This window comes from Pseudorasbora parva, chromosome 2 (genome assembly GCF_024679245.1).
Source record: "Pseudorasbora parva isolate DD20220531a chromosome 2, ASM2467924v1, whole genome shotgun sequence".
Classification (NCBI taxonomy): Eukaryota; Metazoa; Chordata; class Actinopteri; order Cypriniformes; family Gobionidae; genus Pseudorasbora; species Pseudorasbora parva.
Genome location: NC_090173.1, coordinates 17,891,898 through 17,910,862, shown reverse-complemented (window position 1 = coordinate 17,910,862; position 18,965 = coordinate 17,891,898). Strand labels below are relative to the sequence as shown.

Below are 18,965 nucleotides of genomic sequence, written 5' to 3'. Positions count from 1 at the left end.
GACAGGGACACGAGCACATGCTCAACATAACAAAACCCACAAGTGCACACAAGACAGGACAGGCATGTGACATTACCCCCTCCTTAAGGAGCGGCTACCAGACGCTCCACTAGGGACGGGAGGGACAGACCCGGGCGGGACGGGAGGGACAGACCAGGGAGGGACGGGAGGGACAGACCAGGGAGGGACGGGAGGGACAGACCAGGGAGGGACGGGAGGGACAGACCAGGGAGGGACGGGAGAGACAGACCAGGGAGGGACGGGAGGGACAGACCAGGGAGGGACGGGAGGGACAGACCAGGGGGGCACGGGAGGGACAGACCAGGGGGGCACGGGAGGGACAGACCAGGGGGGCACGGGAGGGACAGACAAAGAAGGTACAGACAAGGGAGGGGTAAACAAGGGAGGAACGAGGAAAACAAAAAGTTCAGGAGGCCATGGTGGCCCACAAAGTTCGAATGGCCAGGGAGGCCCACCAAGTTCAAGCGGCCGGGGCGGCCCATAGAGTTCAGGCAGCCAGGGCAGTGCGGGTAGAGCAGGGCGCCAGGGAGGCGCGGTGAGAGCAGGGCGCCAGAGAGGCGCGGTGAGTGCAGGGGGCGCCAGGGAGGCGCGGTGAGAGCAGCACACTTTAGTGGCGCGGTGAGAGCAGGACGCCTCAGCGGCGCACGGAGAGCAGGACGCCTCAGCGGCGCACGGAGAGCAGGACGCCTCAGCGGCGCACGGAGAGCAGGACGCCTCAGCGGCGCACGGAGAGCAGGACGCCTCAGCGGCGCACGGAGAGCAGGACGCCTCAGCGGCGCACGGAGAGCAGGACGCCTCAGCGGCGCACGGAGAGCAGGACGCCTCAGCGGCGCACGGAGAGCAGGACGCCTCAGCGGCGCAGGGAGAGCAGGACTGCTCAGGGGCGCAGGGAGCGCAGGGCGCCTCAGCGGCGCAGGCAGGGCGTTGGGGAAACTTCTCCAGTCCAGCAGTATCCACCGGCACTGGGACCACCGGAATACGATCTGCTGGCATTGGGACCACCGGAACATGATCTGCCGGAACTGGGACCACCGGAACACGATCCACCGGCACAGGGACCACCGGAACACGATTCACCGGAACTGAGACCACCGGCACACGATCCACCGGAACTGGGACCACCGGAACTGCCTCCGGGGTTTCGGATAAAGCCCTGTGCTCCTTCCACGCATGCAGGACTGCCACCACAAAGCATCCCATCACAGCCCTCCAGGCCGTTTCCGGACTCGGGACCACCGGAACGGAGTCCACCGGCACAGGGACCACCGGAACATGATCCACCGGCACAGGGACCACCGGAACACGATCCACCGGCACAGGGACCACCGGAACACGATCCACCGGCACAGGGACCACCGGAACACGATCCACCGGCACAGGGACCACCGGAACACGATCCACCGGCACAGGGACCACCGGAACACGATCCACCGGCACAGGGACCACCGGAACACGATCCACCGGCACAGGGACCACCGGAACAAGATCCACCGGCACAGGGACCACCGGAACACGATCCACCGGCACAGGGACCACCGGAGCACGATCCACCGGCACAGGGACCACCGGAGCACGATCCACCGGCACAGGGACCACCGGAACATGATCCACCGGCACAGGGACCACCGGCGCACGATCCACCGGAACTGGGACCACCGGAGTGGTGGATGACACCCTGTGCTTTTCCCAAGCATGCAGGACTGCCACCACAAACCCTCCCATTACGGCCCTCCAGGCCATGTCTGGACTCGGGATTCCCGGACTCGGGACCCCCGGGACTGGCACCGAGGGAGAACTTCTCTGCTGAGTCCTCATTGTATGGTTGGATCCTTCTGTCACGTCACAGACAAGGGAAAATGGTGCGAGGACTCAAGTGCAGAAAAGGATATATTTATTTATAACAAATAAAACATAAATACAAAACAAACACCCACGAGGGGGCAAAACACATAATAGAACATAAACTAAAACTCAAAACATACCAACAGAAGTCACTGGGGGAACGGGAGACGCAGACATTACACAAGGATCCAACACAGACTGACAAACACAAGGAGATTATAAAGGGAACAAACAAGGCAGATAATGAGGGAGAACAGGTGGGGCAAATTAACCAATAATCAGATAACAAGGGGGAGGGAACTGACAATGACAGGAGCAAATGCTCGACAACACAAAACCCACAAGTGCACACAAGACAGGACAGGCATGTGACACCTCAGCTCTCATCACTCCTGCAGTTAGTGCTCAGTGCTGTGATACTCGCACGGTGACTCACTCATTATATTGAACAGACACGTTCAGTTTTTTATTGTAGTGTCTTCTCTAACTCAGTCACATTAATGAAGTTGATGGCGTTGGGAATGGCCTCACAGGGCAGCAAAGCATTCTGGGAATTGTAGTCTTTCATCCCCATGGGACAAAAATACATTTTCTGTCTTTTCTCAGTCTAGAAGACACCAAATTCAAAAATAATTTCACATTTCTACTGCATTAATGACCCAGTTTAAATACAGATTAATCTTCCCAGCGCTGAAGTAACCCTTTAATCACTATGTACTAACATTTTAATTAATCATTTGATACAATGCACTTATTGTGTACATATGTTTTTGCATTTTACTTACTTAAAAAAAAATACCAGCATGTAATTACGTCTGTGATTAATTTCTGTAGTTACATTTTTAATTACACAGTTGGCACTTCCCTTACACCTAACCCTACCCTTAAACTGACCCACACCACCACACCTGTCACACCACATCTGAAAGTGTCTGGGCATCAGATACTGCAGTATGCAGCAGATCTATAATGAAATGATCCCAAATGTCACCCACTACTGAGGCAAGTGAAATTTCATTAAAATAACTATTTAAATTACATTTGCTTTTATAAATGCATCTCATTGGAACCATGTGGAATAGATTAAAAAGCTTGAGTTTTGCCAACTCTATTGGTTATGTCAAATAACTGCCTAAATGAGTGCCTCTTGCATATACTTTATAAAGATATGGGAGTCAATCCCCCAAGTTATTGTTCCGTGTGTGTAAGGAACCAGACTCGCGCCCGAAATTGCGATGATTGATCATGTGTAATAAATCAGCATTTAGGTTCTGTACACATTCATTGCACACACATTCATCCTCTTATTTATTTTGTACATCAATGACTTGGGTCAAAATGTCACCAATGCTAACATGCATTTTTATGCTGATGACATTATTTACTGCTTCAGAGCATCTCTTTCTCAGGCAATTGAAAACCTGCAGAAGGCTTTTGTTACCATCCAGCTATCACTGTCAATGCTGACAAAACAAAACTAATTTTCTTTACAAACTCTAAGAAGGTACCTCAAATTGTCCCAGGAGTGTCCACTCTTGAAGGGAATGTCATAGAATTGATTCATGAATATAAGTACCTCGGTGTCTTGATTGACGACTCACTTACTTTTAAACCACACATAGAAAAACTTGTGAAGAAATTAAAACTTCAACTGGGGTTTTTCTTCCCGTAATAAATTGTTTTTCTTTTGAAGTGAAAAAGCGCCTTGTCACTGCTACTTTTTTTTATCTTTGCTAGATTATGGTGATCTTTTTTATATGAATGCTTCATCTTCATGTCTTCAAATGGTGGATTCGGTTTATCATGCTGCTCTGAGGTTTATATCTGAATATACATATCCCCCTGAGACAAGAGAGTTATGAATTTTATTTCGGGAAAAATTACTCAGATGGCGTAAATATCGTCAATTTGCGTCATCTGAGGACTTTTCGGCCAGAGGCTAAAGACTACAGCCAGCAGAGGGAGCTATTTCCGCATGTTTTCAACTCGAGCATGGGGGATGGGGTCGCACTCACAGCTCAGCTCGGCTCAGGCATTCATGGAAACGGATCTGGGAGCAAAGTGAGTGTTTAAACTTCTTATATTAATTACTATGAAAGTTAAGCTTCCAAAGGCATGAACTGAAAAGGCGCCAGACTGAACGCACTGAGATCTACTGCCGCGAGCGCGGACGCTATTACCTCAGCTCTCATCACGAGAGCTCATTCAGCTCATTCATCACAGTGTAATCTGACTCCCGCTGAGTTTGTGCTGTGACTCTCCCTCAGCGGTTAAATCATGTGTAAACTGACACATTCAGTTTTTAATTATAGTATCTGTTCTCTAACTGAACTGATTTTATGAAAATGGTCGCGGTGGAAAGTGAAAGTGATCCAGTAATCTAGTAGCGGTGGCTTTGGGAATGGCCTCACAGGGCAGCGAAGCATTCTGGGAATTGTTGTCTTTCATCCCCATGAGACAAAAATACATTTTCTGTCTTTTCTCAGTCTAGAAAGCACCAAATTAAAAAATAATTTCACATTTCTACTACATTAATGACCCAGTTTAAATACAGATTCATCTTCCCAGCGCTGAAGTACCCCTTTAATTCGGTTGTAGAATGCTGTTGCCACTCTAACTATGCTGCTCTGTTTCACCTTCGTTCCATGCATATGGAGGACGGAAGATCGTTCAACCGGGAACAGTGAATGAGACAGTTCTGGAGAGGGATTTAATGCCTCTCTGTGATGGCACCACAAGCCTCCACTCGTTAGCTGAGCGAAGGCTTGTAGGAGCGAGTCGAAGTATACAGGTGCTGAGCTTGTGGTGGATCCATAAGCAAGAGTCAGAGCTTTGAACTTGATGCGGTTAGCGAGTGGTAGCCAATGCAGAGAGATGAAGAGGGGTGTGACATGGGCTCTTTAGGGCTCATTGAAGACAAGACGTGCCACAGCCACAGCTGGATCATTTGCAGCGGTTTGATTGCACATGATGGAAGTCCAGCCAGAGAAGCATTGCAGTAGTCAAGTCTAGAAATTACCAGGGCTTGGACAAGAAGATGTGTTGCATGCTCTGTAAGGAACGGTCTGATCTTCCTGATGTTGTGCATCGCAAACCTGCATGACCGAGCTGTCTTTGAGATGTGGTCTTTGAAGGACAGCTGGTCATCAAAGATTACTCCAAGATTTCTGACCGAGCCTGAAGGGATAATCAAAGATGAACCTAGCTGGATGGTGAAATCATGTTGTAGGGTCAGATTAGCAGGGAAGACAAGTCAGTAGTTCAGTCTTTGCTAAGTTGAGCTGCAGGTGATGTTTTTTCATCCATGCCGAGATATACGCCAGACAGCTTGAGATTCGTGCATGTACTGTCGGATCATCCTGTTGAAATGAGAGGTAGAGCTGTGTCATCAGCATAACGATGATATGAGAGGCCATGTGCCTGAATGATGGGTCCCAATGATGTAGTGTAAATGGAGAAGAGGAGAGGTCTAAGCACTGAGCCCTGAGGAACCCCCGTGGTCAGTTGATGTGATTTGGATACCTCCCCTTTCCAGGCAACCTTGAAAGATCTACCTGTGAGATAGGACTCAAACCAGTGGAGTGGAGTTCCTGTGGTGTCCCTGTGATGAGAGGGGGTGACAGAAGAATCTGATGATTCACAGTGTCAAAGGCAGCAGACAGATCAAGGAGGATGAGGACCGATGATTTGGGAGCAGTTTTTGCCATCTGCAGGGCTTCAGTAACTGACAATAATGCCGTCTCAGTTGAGTGCTCCTGGTAGAGTAGGAAAACTACTTTTTTTTTGTTGAGAAAATGGAAGCAGTTGGTAGAATATCTGAAGTTGTTTGACATATTTATTCCAAAACAAACTGTATTATTGCACTACTGCACCCTGTCTTGTCCTGTATCTGGAGAATCATTGAGGCACTGGAGATTTCAGATCTCTCCAGAGACTTATTTGCTGTCTGTTTAGCAGTCAAACTCACCATTCACATTCACAGCCGTCTATTAGGACTGAGTGACTGATTGAAGGCCGTTTTTGCAGCTGCTCTTAAGGAGATGTTGGCAGCGATTAAGGAAACCTGATCTTGGAGAGAATGAAAGTGCATCTTCCTCCCCGAGCGGCCATCAGCGCTTCCTCACTGCAGCTATTAGCCTGTCATTACTACTGTTATTGCAGCAGGAGGGACGGGCCTTTTGCCGCTGGCGCAGTGAGCTGGCACTCTCCAGTTTCTTCTCAATACTTACCCTTCCTGTTTCTGTCTCTTTCAGCAAGCTGCCCAGCTGGGCCAGAGCTGTGGTGCCCAAAATCTTCTATGTGACGGAGAAAGCGTGGAATTATTATCCCTACACCATCACCGGTAACTACAGCTGCTTACTTGCAAGCATACAGTCATGTTGTGATTGCTTAACATACATATTATAATACAGTAGCAGTAACACACTTTAACTAACTTAAACTGCTGAGCAAGATTCTGTTCATACTTCATACTATTGATCCGTCATGACAGTAATTGACCTGAAAGATAAAAGCCACAGAAGACCTATTTTATTTAATTTATGATGATTAAGTAATATTACACGAGCAAGCGTGAGTGCTTAAAGCATTAGTTCTCTTAAAAATTGAAAATTTCCTGATATTTTTCCTCATCACCATCTCATCCAAGATGTTTGGATGTCTTTCTTTCTGCAGTTGAAAATAAATTAAGTTTTTTGTGGAAAACATTCCAGGATTTTTATCCATATAATGGACTTAAATGGCAACCAATGGTTGAAGGTCCAAATCAATGCAGTTTCAGAGGAAGGGCTTCAGAGGCTCCCAGACGAGGAATAAGGTCTTCTCTAGCCAAACCAACGATCATTTTCAACAAAAAAAGAAAAAGTATATACTTTTTAACCTAAATTGCCTAAAACCTAAAATCTCTGCGGCGTGCCACAGATAACGTAATCACGTCGGAAAGGTCACACCAGACGTACCGACCCCCTGTTTACAAAGCGTATGTGCGAAGACTAAATGGCCTTTAGCAAAAAAAGGTAAAACAACAATGTCAGACGATTTTGAAGTTGGAGATGAAGGGTTTTTTTTTGGTAAAGGGCGTTTGTATTAGTCTTCTCATGTTCTCTTAGCAGTAATTCTGCTTATGTCTAGTGTGACCTTTCCAATGTGTTTACGCAATCCGTGGCGTAATCAAGATGAGCAATTTAGGTTAAAAAGTATATAAAATAATGTTGTTGTTTTTTTTTGTTTTTTTTTTAACTGATGGTTTCTCTAGATTAGACCCTGTTCCTCATCTGGGATTGTTCAGAGCCTCTGAAGCCTTTACTTTGAAACTGCATTGATTTGGACCTTCAACCGTTGGTTGCCATTGAAGTCCATAAAAAAAAAAAAAAAAAAAGGACTTCAATGCCTCAAAAAGCTTAATTTCTTTTCAACGGAAGAAAGAAAGGTATGAACACCTTGGATGATATGGCGGTGAGTAAATTATCAGGAAATTTTCATTTTGAAGTGAACTAATCCTTTAAACTAAGAAAAAAGTGTTCAGCGTGGTTCCATATAGAACCCTAGGGTTCGTGACTTAAAAGGTGTCTATATAAGGAGAAATGTCTTCAATAAATGAATAACACTCATTTTTAATGGATTGTTTCAATTTTTTCAAAATAAAAATTACATTACTTACATTAAATTAATTAATTAAATGAGTCCATAAAATTATCTCATGATGGGAACCCCTAAAAGGTTACAGATGTCGTATAAAGTGCCTGACCGAACCGTTTAAACCTCATTATGCTACTACAGGGCCGTTGAATTCTTGAATCTGATTGGCTGATGAACGTTCTGAGGTGTTCAATTATTTTCTAAGAAACGTTCAGTTCCATATCACTTCACATAGTTAACAGTAATAACGGAAATTACAGGACCAAAAAAAACTACATAATGCAACTCAAAGGCTACACATGACATTTTTTCACTAGCGAGGTAATAACAGCGCTGTTTAGAGACGCACAAGCGCTCTCTCTCTCTCCCTCTCTCTCTCTCTAGTAACTTCAATTAATAACAGTAGAATGCTATCACCGACTCAAGCCTCCGTTGCCAGCTTTAACATGATGTTTTTTTTAGAACTAGCAAAAGAGCCGTTGGATGAGTTGCGGAAGAAATAGTCCTACTCACAATAGTGATTTAAGTACAAAAGCCGGACGACTCCCTTTAAATATATCATCGGACCGATTTCTTGAGGTGTGGTAACCTAAGTATAAGCAGAATAATTAACCCTGGGCCGTTGAATTATTAGAAAAATAATACACACCCAAGGTGTAACGGCCACTCCGCTTCAGATCGTTACTGCAACACCACCTCGGGTGTGCATTATTTTCCTAATAATTCAACGGCCCGTCGTCAATTATTCCTTACTTCTTCCGTTTGGCTTCAGCATACATAGAAAAACAAAACTAAAATGCTGTACCAAAACATGTTCATAATGAAGAACTGACTTTAGGAACAGTGGAACAGCTCATTTGCTTGATATAGAGCTAAAGGCCATCTAGTGGCAAGAGTCATGAAATATCATCTTATATAATTGTTTTTTTCACAAGAGGTCACCAAAAACACACAATGTGAGATAATTTGAGCAGAAAAGGGGTAATGCATGAAATTGTTATATTTCAATTGAAAGAATGTAAGGAATTTGCTTAGTTATTGTTTATTTATTAATATTTATTGATAAAATCTAGTAATTTGTAGGTAAATAATAATAAATAAATAAAAAGATTATATATTAAATAAGCTTTCTGAAATTAAAACACAAAAAAGCAAGGGCAAGTTTTTGTATTCAACAGACCAGCTCAATGCAATTATATTATATATTTTTTCCATGAAACACACACACACACACACACTCTCTCTCTCTCTCTCTCTCTCTCTCTCTCTCTCTCTCTCTCTCTCTCTCTCTCTCTCTCTCTCTCTATTCACAGAGATCTTTTCCATATATTTTTCCAAACACCAAAAATAACTTTAAAAGTATGGAACACACAATGACTAAATTATGAATACATTTTAGTTTGTTGGTCAATTATTCCTTTAGGCATCTTATTTATATACGGACATCTGTTAAACATTTTTAAAAAGCTGATTTACTGAACATATAGTCTTCATCTTAAATGTGACATGCAATCACTGAATGCCACCCTTATCTTCGCCAGGGGCATCTCTTTGACATATTATATAGGAGCGATTCTTGAGCAAAGAAACGACACCAAATGAAAAGGAACATAACACTGACATATCAGATAATATGAGAGATATATGTACACACACACACCTGCACCACTCCAAATACATGCACAAGTTTTTCACACACATTCAGTACAGAAAGAGCTTCAATTCCTTTGAAGAACTGCAGCTTTTTCTCTGATTGAATGTTTGATGGCTTTTAGACTGTCATGTGTTTATTGCCTGGACCATGACCTTTAACATGAAGTCCCTTTCTTTCTTTCTTTCTCTGTCTGTCTGTCCCTTTCCCCATCTGTTTCCTCCCCCACCGCTGGCTCTCAGAGTATACAGTGAGTATGGCTTCTTCTTCTTTTATTTGTGTGCCTGAAACTGAAACCCAGATTGTCAGATGAAACGAACATGCTGTTGAACACACTAATTTGCACTTAAAAGTGATCTTATGCATTTTATGCTTGTAAGTTATTAATATTAATGAGTAAATGATGTATAGCATGCATAGCAATATGCTAAAGTGCTAAATACCATTGGAATCAGTTGTGAGTCGAGTTGTGAGGAACGTTCATGTACGGCATGCAGGGTTTCTATTACTGGGGACCTATTATGAAAAATTCAGTTTTACATGGTGCTTGAACATAAATGTGAGTTGGCAGTGTGTGTACATAAATCCACCCTAAAATGGTAAAAATCCACCCCTCCAATTTTTAATACCCATTAATAATAAGCAGCGCTTCAGAACAAGCCGCTTGACATCACATTGTTTAGGCTCCGCCCATGGCTGCTGTCGGACTCCGCCCTATTAGCATTGACCCCGCCCCGAGTGAGCTGTACACAGTCGGCCATGTTTATCTCCTCGTCAGAGCATTTAACAGCAGCATTCAAGAAAGAAATGTATTCTTATTAAAGCTACTAAAGTTATTCAAGAGCAGGAAGTGATGCTCGGTTTATCTTCTGTTGTTTGATTCATATTAACAGCAGATATAGCAGTAGGTACTATATATTTTTCACAGCTTTCACTTTAATACACAGATCTAATATACACATGCGATTTCTTTACTTGTTGTTTATGTTCACAGACTTAACCGACTGTATTTATGTGAACTTTGAATAACCTTAACCTTGTGTGTGTTTGACAGTTTAAGCGCAATAAGACGTGAAAGAGAACTGAGTTTAGTATTTACAGGACACAAAGTCTGGCGATCAGCTTTCTGTGCGCATGCTTCGGATGGGAGCGCTCAGAAAACCATAAATAATGAGTTTAGACTGATGTGGCTTTAAAACGCATGCAGATAATACACTTTGATGATGATGAAGAACTGCAATGCCACGAGAGCGCAACGGCGATAGAGATGATAATCAAAACCAAACAGATGTTTTAGCTTTAGAGGCGCGAGCTGTACAAGCTCCGCCCTCTTCTGGAAAGTGGGGAGGGGTGAAGCAGCTCATTTGCATTTAAAGATACACACACGCAAATAGCATGTTTTCCTTTCACTCAAAAATAGGCATTTACAACATGCAATGATAATAAATGATCTGTGGGTATTTTGAGCTGAAACTTCACAGACACATTCTGGAGACTCCTGAGACTTATATTACATCTTGTAAAATGGGGCATAATAGGTCCCCTTTAAGAGTTCCCTCAGTCACTCACATTTCTATTTCAAGTACTGTTTCAATTATCTTGTCTATGTAGGCAGCACAAATCAAGCTCACTAGGCTTTGGAACAGCTACAGCTAATTGCCCTTAACCACCAACCATGTTGCTATGCTATCCCATAATGCACCGTTTCTTGTTTTCTCTTGCTGTGCTGTAATATAATTAGAGTGTATTGGAAAACCTTGCAGACCAGGTGTCTTCAAGCTCCTTGGAGACCATATTAGGTTTCATGGAAAACCTTGTGCTTATTCGAAAGAGCAAAATACATTTTAACAACTCAGCCTTATGAATATATTGAAGGGAAAAGATTTCGGGAGCCATTCACACATAATCTATGCTTGCTAGTGCTGTCAAAATAATCATGATTAATAGCATCCAAAATAAAAGTTTGTGTTTACATAATATATGTGTCGTACGGTGTATAAATATCATGTGTATGTGTGTGTGTGTGTATATAAATAAATAATATATATATATATATATATATATATATATATATATATATATATATATATATATATATATATATATACACTCTAAAAAATGCTGGGTTAAAAACAACCCAAGTTGGGTTAAAAATGCACCAACCCAACAATTGGGTTGTTTTTACCCAATGGTTGAGTTGTTCTTACCCAGCAATTGGGTTGTCTTAAGCAACATTTAACCCAACCACTCGGTTAAAACAACTCAACCATTGGGTTAAAACAACTCAACCATTGGGTTAAAACAACTCAACCATTGGGTTAAAACAACTCAACCATTGGGTTAAAACAACCCAATTGTTGGGTTGGTGCATTTTCAACCCAACTTGGGTTGTTTTTAACCCAGCATTTTTTAGAATATATATATATATATATATATATATATATATATATATATATATATATATATATATATATATATATATATATATATATATATATACTTCATATATATACTTCATATATATATACTTCATATATATATATACTTCATATATATACACACGCATACACTGTATATATGTTCTATATAAATGCAAATATTTCTTAAATATATACATGAATGTGTGTACACATACATAATAATTATACACAGTACGCACATTTATATTATGTAAACACAAACTTTTATTTTGGATGCGATTAATCAATTTGACAGCGCTAGTTTTTCCATTTAAGAAACGCAATGAAATGGGGAAAAATGTTACCTCTTACTTGCATTTTTAGAACGGCATGTCAAAAGATGCGAGATGTGAGCACAAAGCATGTTACAATGGAAAAACAATTGAAAAGCAGCGTTCTGTGTGAACGGCTCCTTCGACTTTAGTCACACGTTATAAAATGGGCTTTCTCCTTATAGACAGAAGGAAGGCTGTAGCTACAGTCACAGTCTCCATTTGCATAGGCCTAAATTCAATATTTATTTATTTGAATTGCATGTATAACATGACGGGCTGGTTTAAGTGAGCGGTGGATATGGGGAGAGGATTAAGGCTTAACTTAAACTGGATGACAGGCCGTAAATCTTGGAGTGTCTCTCCGTGCCGTATCTGTACCTAGAGATGAATGAGAGCGAGCTCTTCATCGGAATACCATTATCATAATCAACCATATGCCAGGAACAACAGGATACAAACGCTCAAATGAGAACAGTGGAAGACGAGAAAGGCCCAAAGGATGTATAAATGAGTACAAAATGGAAGTCACTTTTTCCTTATTGAAATTGCAGTCAACATATCAAAGTTTTAATCTTTTATTTTATCCGTCGCTAATTTAATAGAGTGCAACAGTAGAGCTACGGAAGTACAAATCTTATTCTTGTCATAGAGATATAGATTTTTTTAGCATAAACCTTTCAAGACACACCAGCCATGAGCTCAGAGGTTTTTAATTCATGGTATGCTTCTACTGAACCCACGAGTAAGCAACATTTTAACATAATCAATTACACAATTCCCATTGAAGAACTAAACTACCCATAATCCTAAAGAAAGAGAAACCCACCAATAAGAGAGCTCACTGTTACCATGTGATCGAGTTGGTTTCTGTGTACACTCTCGTATTTTGCGATGAACTTACAATGGTTCAAATGTTTATTAATGTATGCCATTCAAAAAAAAAATCACATTTTTCTTCAGATCAAACTTTGTAATGTTTTATTTGAGCTGCTTGGTTTGGTTCATGTCTTACAAGACTTTAATAAAGATGTTTTTTTTTCCTTGAAGAAAATAAATGGCAAAAATACTGCTGGCCCCCGAGCTGCAGAAAACCGTAGGTGTTCACTGCGCTGTATTGCCAAAAAAGACACTTGCAATATATTCCCTCTGCACTAATTTCATTTTATAAGGATTTATTCTGTAAGCATTATTGGAGTCTCTATGATGTGTTTTAATGAAGTGTGTGCTGAGGATACAGTGGATTAAAGTGAAAAACAGAACAAACTGACAATATAGCTGCATAAAAGTGCACTTTAAAATTTAGTTTAAAATATATTAAAAAGGACTCTCTGCTTTTTTTATTATTATTTTTTACAGGTAGTGTGTAATGTTGCTGTTTGAGCATGAAAAAGGTCTGCAAAGTTACAAAGTAAATGGTAAATGGACTGCATTTATATAGCACTTTTAACAAAACCTATGGCCATCCAAAGCGCTTTACATTTTTGCCTCACATTCACCCATTCATACACCAACGGCGATGTCATAAGGCACCGTCCAGCTCATCGGGAGCAGCTGGGGTTAGGGGTCTTGCTCAAGGACACCTGGTCAGATGGAACCGGGGATCGAACCACCAACCTTTCGGTTTGTAGACAATCTACATGAACCACTGAGCCACTGCCGCCCCAAAGTCAAAGTCACTCCAGCGGGAGTTCTTCTCTAGTTTCTGAGTTTTCTTCTGGAAACGAACAATATTCCTCATTTAAATAATTCCAGCCCAAGGCATATGCACAATAACGGGGCGGGGCCTGGTTGAGTTAGATAGTAGGTGTGAAACGATATATCATTAAACGATATGTGACGAAAATGTGACGATATGTATCGTTGATTGAAACTATATGATTCGCAATAAAGTTGTTTTATCCAAGGCTCAGCTTGCTGTAGCAAGCCTGTAGCAGGAGGTAAAATTCACCCAAACACAAATTTACAAATGTGCCACAAATGTAAACTGTCATTACTCACCATCATGTCGTGTTTCGTTTAACTTCCAAACACAAATGAAAATATTCTTTATGAAACCTGAGGGATTTCTGTTCCTCCATCCTCCATTTAAATTATTTAAATTTCTGTTCCTCCATCCTCCATTATTTCCCTCAAACTTAAAAGATCCCCCCCCCCCCAAAAAAAATTATTTTCAAAAAGGCATCGTAAAAATAACTAATCTAGTGTCTAATCCAAATTCAAGTCTTCTGAAGAGACACAAACGATGGCTTGTGATGAACAGATTTACAACGACGTACAATTACAACACGAGAGGGAGTAAATGCAGTGTAAAGAAAGGGAGTAAAAATCTTGAATTTTAAGCTGAACATTTACAGTTTGAGACTTTGAGAGCGGCCATTTTGATGAGCTTTCTTGCTATTAAAACTGTGACAGATTGCATTGATTGATTATCTGAAGCGCACGCGGTGACGAAACGGCACTCCTCAAAGTCAAAGCGCAAACCTCTTATAAAGCAGCACTCTTTAGTGAAAGCGCAAACATCATTTAAATCACCAGAATGCATTTAGTTATAGTTGTATGATTGTTCCAAGCATTTTAGATGATTGATTCTTTTATGTATAGTGCATTAATAGCATGAGAGGCAGGACGAAAGAAAGCTGCCTGTATTGAAAGTGAGTAATGCCTGAGGGGAAAAAATGAAAGTTTATGAAGTTTCAGTGACATTATTACATTAAACCACTATAGAAAATGTTGAAAATAATGTATAATGGTGCAATGGGGGAATATTTGTGGGTCCTAATTTTAATACACAAATAATAATAGTTCTTTTTAATAATAATAAAAAGGTAAAAAAAAAAACTCTGTTGGCTTATAATATCGGGATACATATCGTATCGTGAGTTAAGTATCATGATATATATCGAATCCTAACTTAAGTGTATCGTTGCACCTCTATTAGATATTAATATTGAAACTCGTGGTTATGGTAAGAGGCGGGACATTTCCCAAACATGCTTGACCAATCACAACACAGCAGTCAACCAATCAGCGTGTTGTGCTTTTCAGAAGGAGGGGCTTCATAGAGACAGGAACTACAGAGCGTTACTGACAGACTGGGAAAAGAGGAGTTGCAACAATGGAGAATATTGAGTAAATTATGCTTTGAACATTCAAGCCTAATTAAAAAACCTATTCTAGTGGAGCTAAAAAACTAAATCAAGACATAAAAAGGGCAAAATATGTCCTTTTTAACTTTAAATTAATTATAAAGTAATATAAAATAGCACAAAGTTAAAATTATAATCAAATACTTTTCATTAGCTTAAGTATGTTAGTCAACACATCAAAGTGCACTTCTTTGCTTACAAGAATTTGAGGAATACTAAGATGGTTGATGTCTTACTTAAAGAATGAATGAGGAGGAGGAAATTAATGACGTCCCGGGTCAATAAAGACCCGAGATATATGTTTAGTAGAATGAAGTGTAGCTAACTACTTTTTTAAAAGAACTTGACTGTTACATTATGAGGAGCTTATAGTAACAAAGTTGCTTGTCAGGAGCACTAGTATGTGGACGGTATCCAACGAAGGAGGCTTGTAAGATTTTGAAACCAAGCCGTAACTCTAACGTTGCTTTGCAAGTTTACACCCAAAGATGTGCAATTCTTCTCTTCTCCTCGATCCTTTCCCCTTCCCCCACAGCAACAGCACTTCCTCCAGCGTTACGTAACTCAGCCTCTATTGATCTCCATAGCGATTACGGGAGCAATGCTTAATCTAATCAGGCAGCAGTGTGTTGGGTCTCAGAGGGGCTACAGCTTCAGGACGTGTGGGGAGGAGGAGGACAGGGAGGCTGTAAATCCAGTGAGCCAGAAAAGAGCTCATCATTACAGCAGAACGGCAGGCTCATAAAACACAATCATACTGAAACGTGCGGGAACAGCACACAGAGAGCATGCAGCGTGCTCATATCGTGACTTTGATGTATTGTGATAGATGTGGAAAATGAGTGACTCGATCAAATAGAATAAAGTTTTCCTGCTATATTTATTTTAAAAAAAATCCTCCTTCTTGTCTGTTAATTTCTTATATGCAGTGGAAAAAGGTACTTGTACACGTTAAAGGGATAGTTTATAGTTGGGATAGCGCAAAAATTTCAAATACTCCATGATTACTCGCCCTCAAGAGTCATTCTAGGTGTTTATGACATTACATCTAGGTGTGTGTGTGTGTGTGTGTGTGTGTGTGTGTGTGTGTGTGTGTGTGTGTGTGTGTGTGTGTGTGTGTGTATAAACTATCCCTTCACACAAAAATGAAATTCTGTTATCATTTACTCACGCTCAAGTTGTTCCAAACCTGTATGAATGCATTGCTTATAACTAAAAAGAAGATATTTTAAAGAAAATGGGTAACCAAACATTTGATAAGACCCATTGACTTTGTGGTCACTGACATTCTTCAAAATATCGTCTTTGTAGCTGAGCAGAAAAAAGAAAATCATAAAGGTTTGGAACAACTATATTTCTAATAGTTGGTGTTAGAAATGCTTTATTTGAGCTGCCTGGTTTGGTTAATGTCTTACAAGGCTTTAATGGAGAATCTTTTTAAATCTCTTTGAAGAAAATAAATGGCAAAAATACTGCTGGCACCCCGGTTTCAGAAAACCGTAGGTGTTCACTGATCTGTATTGCCAAAAAAGACACTTGCAATATATTCCCTCTGCACTAATTTCATTTTATTAGGATTCATTTTGTAACCCATCATTATAGGAGTCTCTATATTATGTGTTTTAATGAAGTGTGTGCTGAGGATACAGTGGATTAAAGTGAAAAACAGAACAAACTGACAATATAGCTGCATAAAAAGATAATCCACATACAATTGAGTTAAAATATATATATATATCTATATTAAAAAAGGACACACTATGCTGCTTTTAAACAAAAACATTTTTAGATGTAGTGTGTAATGTTGCTGTTTGAGCATGAAAAATGTCTGCAAAGTTAAAAAAGTCACTCCACCGGGAGTTCTTCTCTATATCAGTGACACTGTTTCTGAGTTTTCTTCTGGAAACGAACAATATTCACACAATATTCCTTGTTTCAATAATTCCCACCCAAGGCTTATGCAAATAAGGGGGCGGGGCTCAACTCACAATTTATTTGGAACAACGCTCAACATTTTATGAATCATTGTGTTAGGTGTCAAGCCAAGTGTTGTTTTTATTAAAGAAAGAGTGCAAACACACTCATCAACAAAAAAAAAATGGTAACACTACTTCGATGGCCCACATTTAGACATTCTACTAACTATAAGTAACTTTGCATCTACATGTCAACTAGCGGATATTAGAGTATTAGTAGACTGTCTGCATAATATCTGATAAATTCTTTATTTTGATGCTTCCCAGCAGATATTCTACTTTGTAACTAAATGTATTTATTCTACTAACCCAGACATCTAACAGTCTACTAAAGGCCATTACATACTTCGCAAGAACAGAGACTTTTTTTTCTTGCGGGTGTCCGAGAACTATTGTGTGATTGGTCAGAAATTTAAAGTGGGCGGGGTTAATGCGGAAAAAACGGAAATGTTCGGTGCCTGCTTTTCTCGTGAAGTATGGAATGTCCTGACCAGAACAAATGTTGTACTTGTACGAACATTTTTTTTTATTCGAGTGGATGCAGATTAATGAGAGGTAGTTGAAAAGTTACTTATAGTTGGAACAAATTAATAAAAGTGTATCACAATGAAGTGTAACCACAAAAAAAAATAAAAATCTTACACAAAAAAGAAAAAGTATTGTGTGGTGAGCAAGTATTAGTTGATCATGTTGATAGTTAAAGGTGCAATCGGTGATTCTCTACAGAAATATTTTAGTCGTGCTGGTTGAAAGTCTCCTCATATCCTGATAGCAATCAATGTTAAGCGGGATGAATATATTTTAAAAAAATATATTTAATCTGTGGATGACGAATGATCATAAAATGTTAGTTCAATCACTGCATTCGGTCCGACCGTCAGTCAACGTGTGTCTGCATACCACTGCGTACCACAATGAGCAAAAATGATGAAGACAAGCTTGTTTTGCATTTTGACCTTTGATTTGACATGTGCTTTTAGAGGATTAGTTCACTTTAAAATGAAAATGATCCCATGATTTACACACCCTCAAGTCGTCCTAGATGTATATGACATTCTTCTTTCAGACGAATAAAATTATATGAATATTAATTATATTATTAGTTATATTAAAAATATCCTGATGCGTTCAGGCTTTATTCCAGGAAATGTACTCCACACAGCTCCGGGGGTTAATAAAGGCCTTCTGAAGTGAAATTAAGATGTTTGTGTAATTTATTAAGTGAAATATCTAGATTTAGCCAGAACGCTTTCCCTATTCAACTTACTGAAAAAGCGTAATGGACGCGATGTAAGACTTTTTAAACCGCGAGAGGAGTTCAACTTTTTTCGTAAGTTTAATACATAAGATGATCTGGTAGAAGATAGATATTTTAATTTATAAATATGGATAATTTTCTTACAAACCCCCATCGATTCACTACAGAAGGCCTTTATTTACCCCCCGGAGCCATGTGGATGTTTTGATAATAGGATAAGTCTTTTTTTTTTTGAACTTCAAACTCATGAGCCTAGTTCACTGCCATTATAACGCTTGGAAGAGCTGGATATTTATTAATATAACTCTCACTGTTCATCAGAAAGAAGGAAGTCATATACACCTAAGATGGCTTGAGGGTGAGTAAATCATGGGATCATTTTCATTTTAAAGCGAACTAATCCTTTAAATGTCCAAAAACATTCTTGGGTCGCCAAATTGAACTCATTTTTGATGAATTTACTTTTTTTCTCTTCTTTAGTGCTCTTTCCTTCCCAAGTTCTCCATCCACGTTGAGACAAAGTATGAAGACAACAAAGGCATCAGTGACAATGTATGTATACTGCATGTAGAGTGAATGTGTCTGCGTGTTTGTGTTTATTTTTCATCTTTCCTGGTCTTTTCTCAATTCTGTTTCATCTTTAAATCTTTCTGTAGTGAGAACCGTTGTATGTGGAGTGAGATAACTGATGGAAAGCATC

At 40.3% G+C, this 18,965-nt stretch overlaps 1 protein-coding gene across 1 annotated transcript in view; it reads left to right on the top strand.

Moving 5' to 3' along the window:
- Positions 1-18,965, top strand: part of pitpnc1a (phosphatidylinositol transfer protein cytoplasmic 1a) — a 144,876-nt gene that overhangs the window by 94,481 nt on the left and 31,430 nt on the right. Inside the window, exons 3-5 of the mRNA XM_067457921.1 lie at positions 6,117-6,205; positions 9,394-9,401; positions 18,746-18,817. Coding sequence (XP_067314022.1) covers positions 6,117-6,205; positions 9,394-9,401; positions 18,746-18,817 — 169 coding nt within the window. The remainder of the gene's footprint in view (positions 1-6,116; positions 6,206-9,393; positions 9,402-18,745; positions 18,818-18,965) is intronic.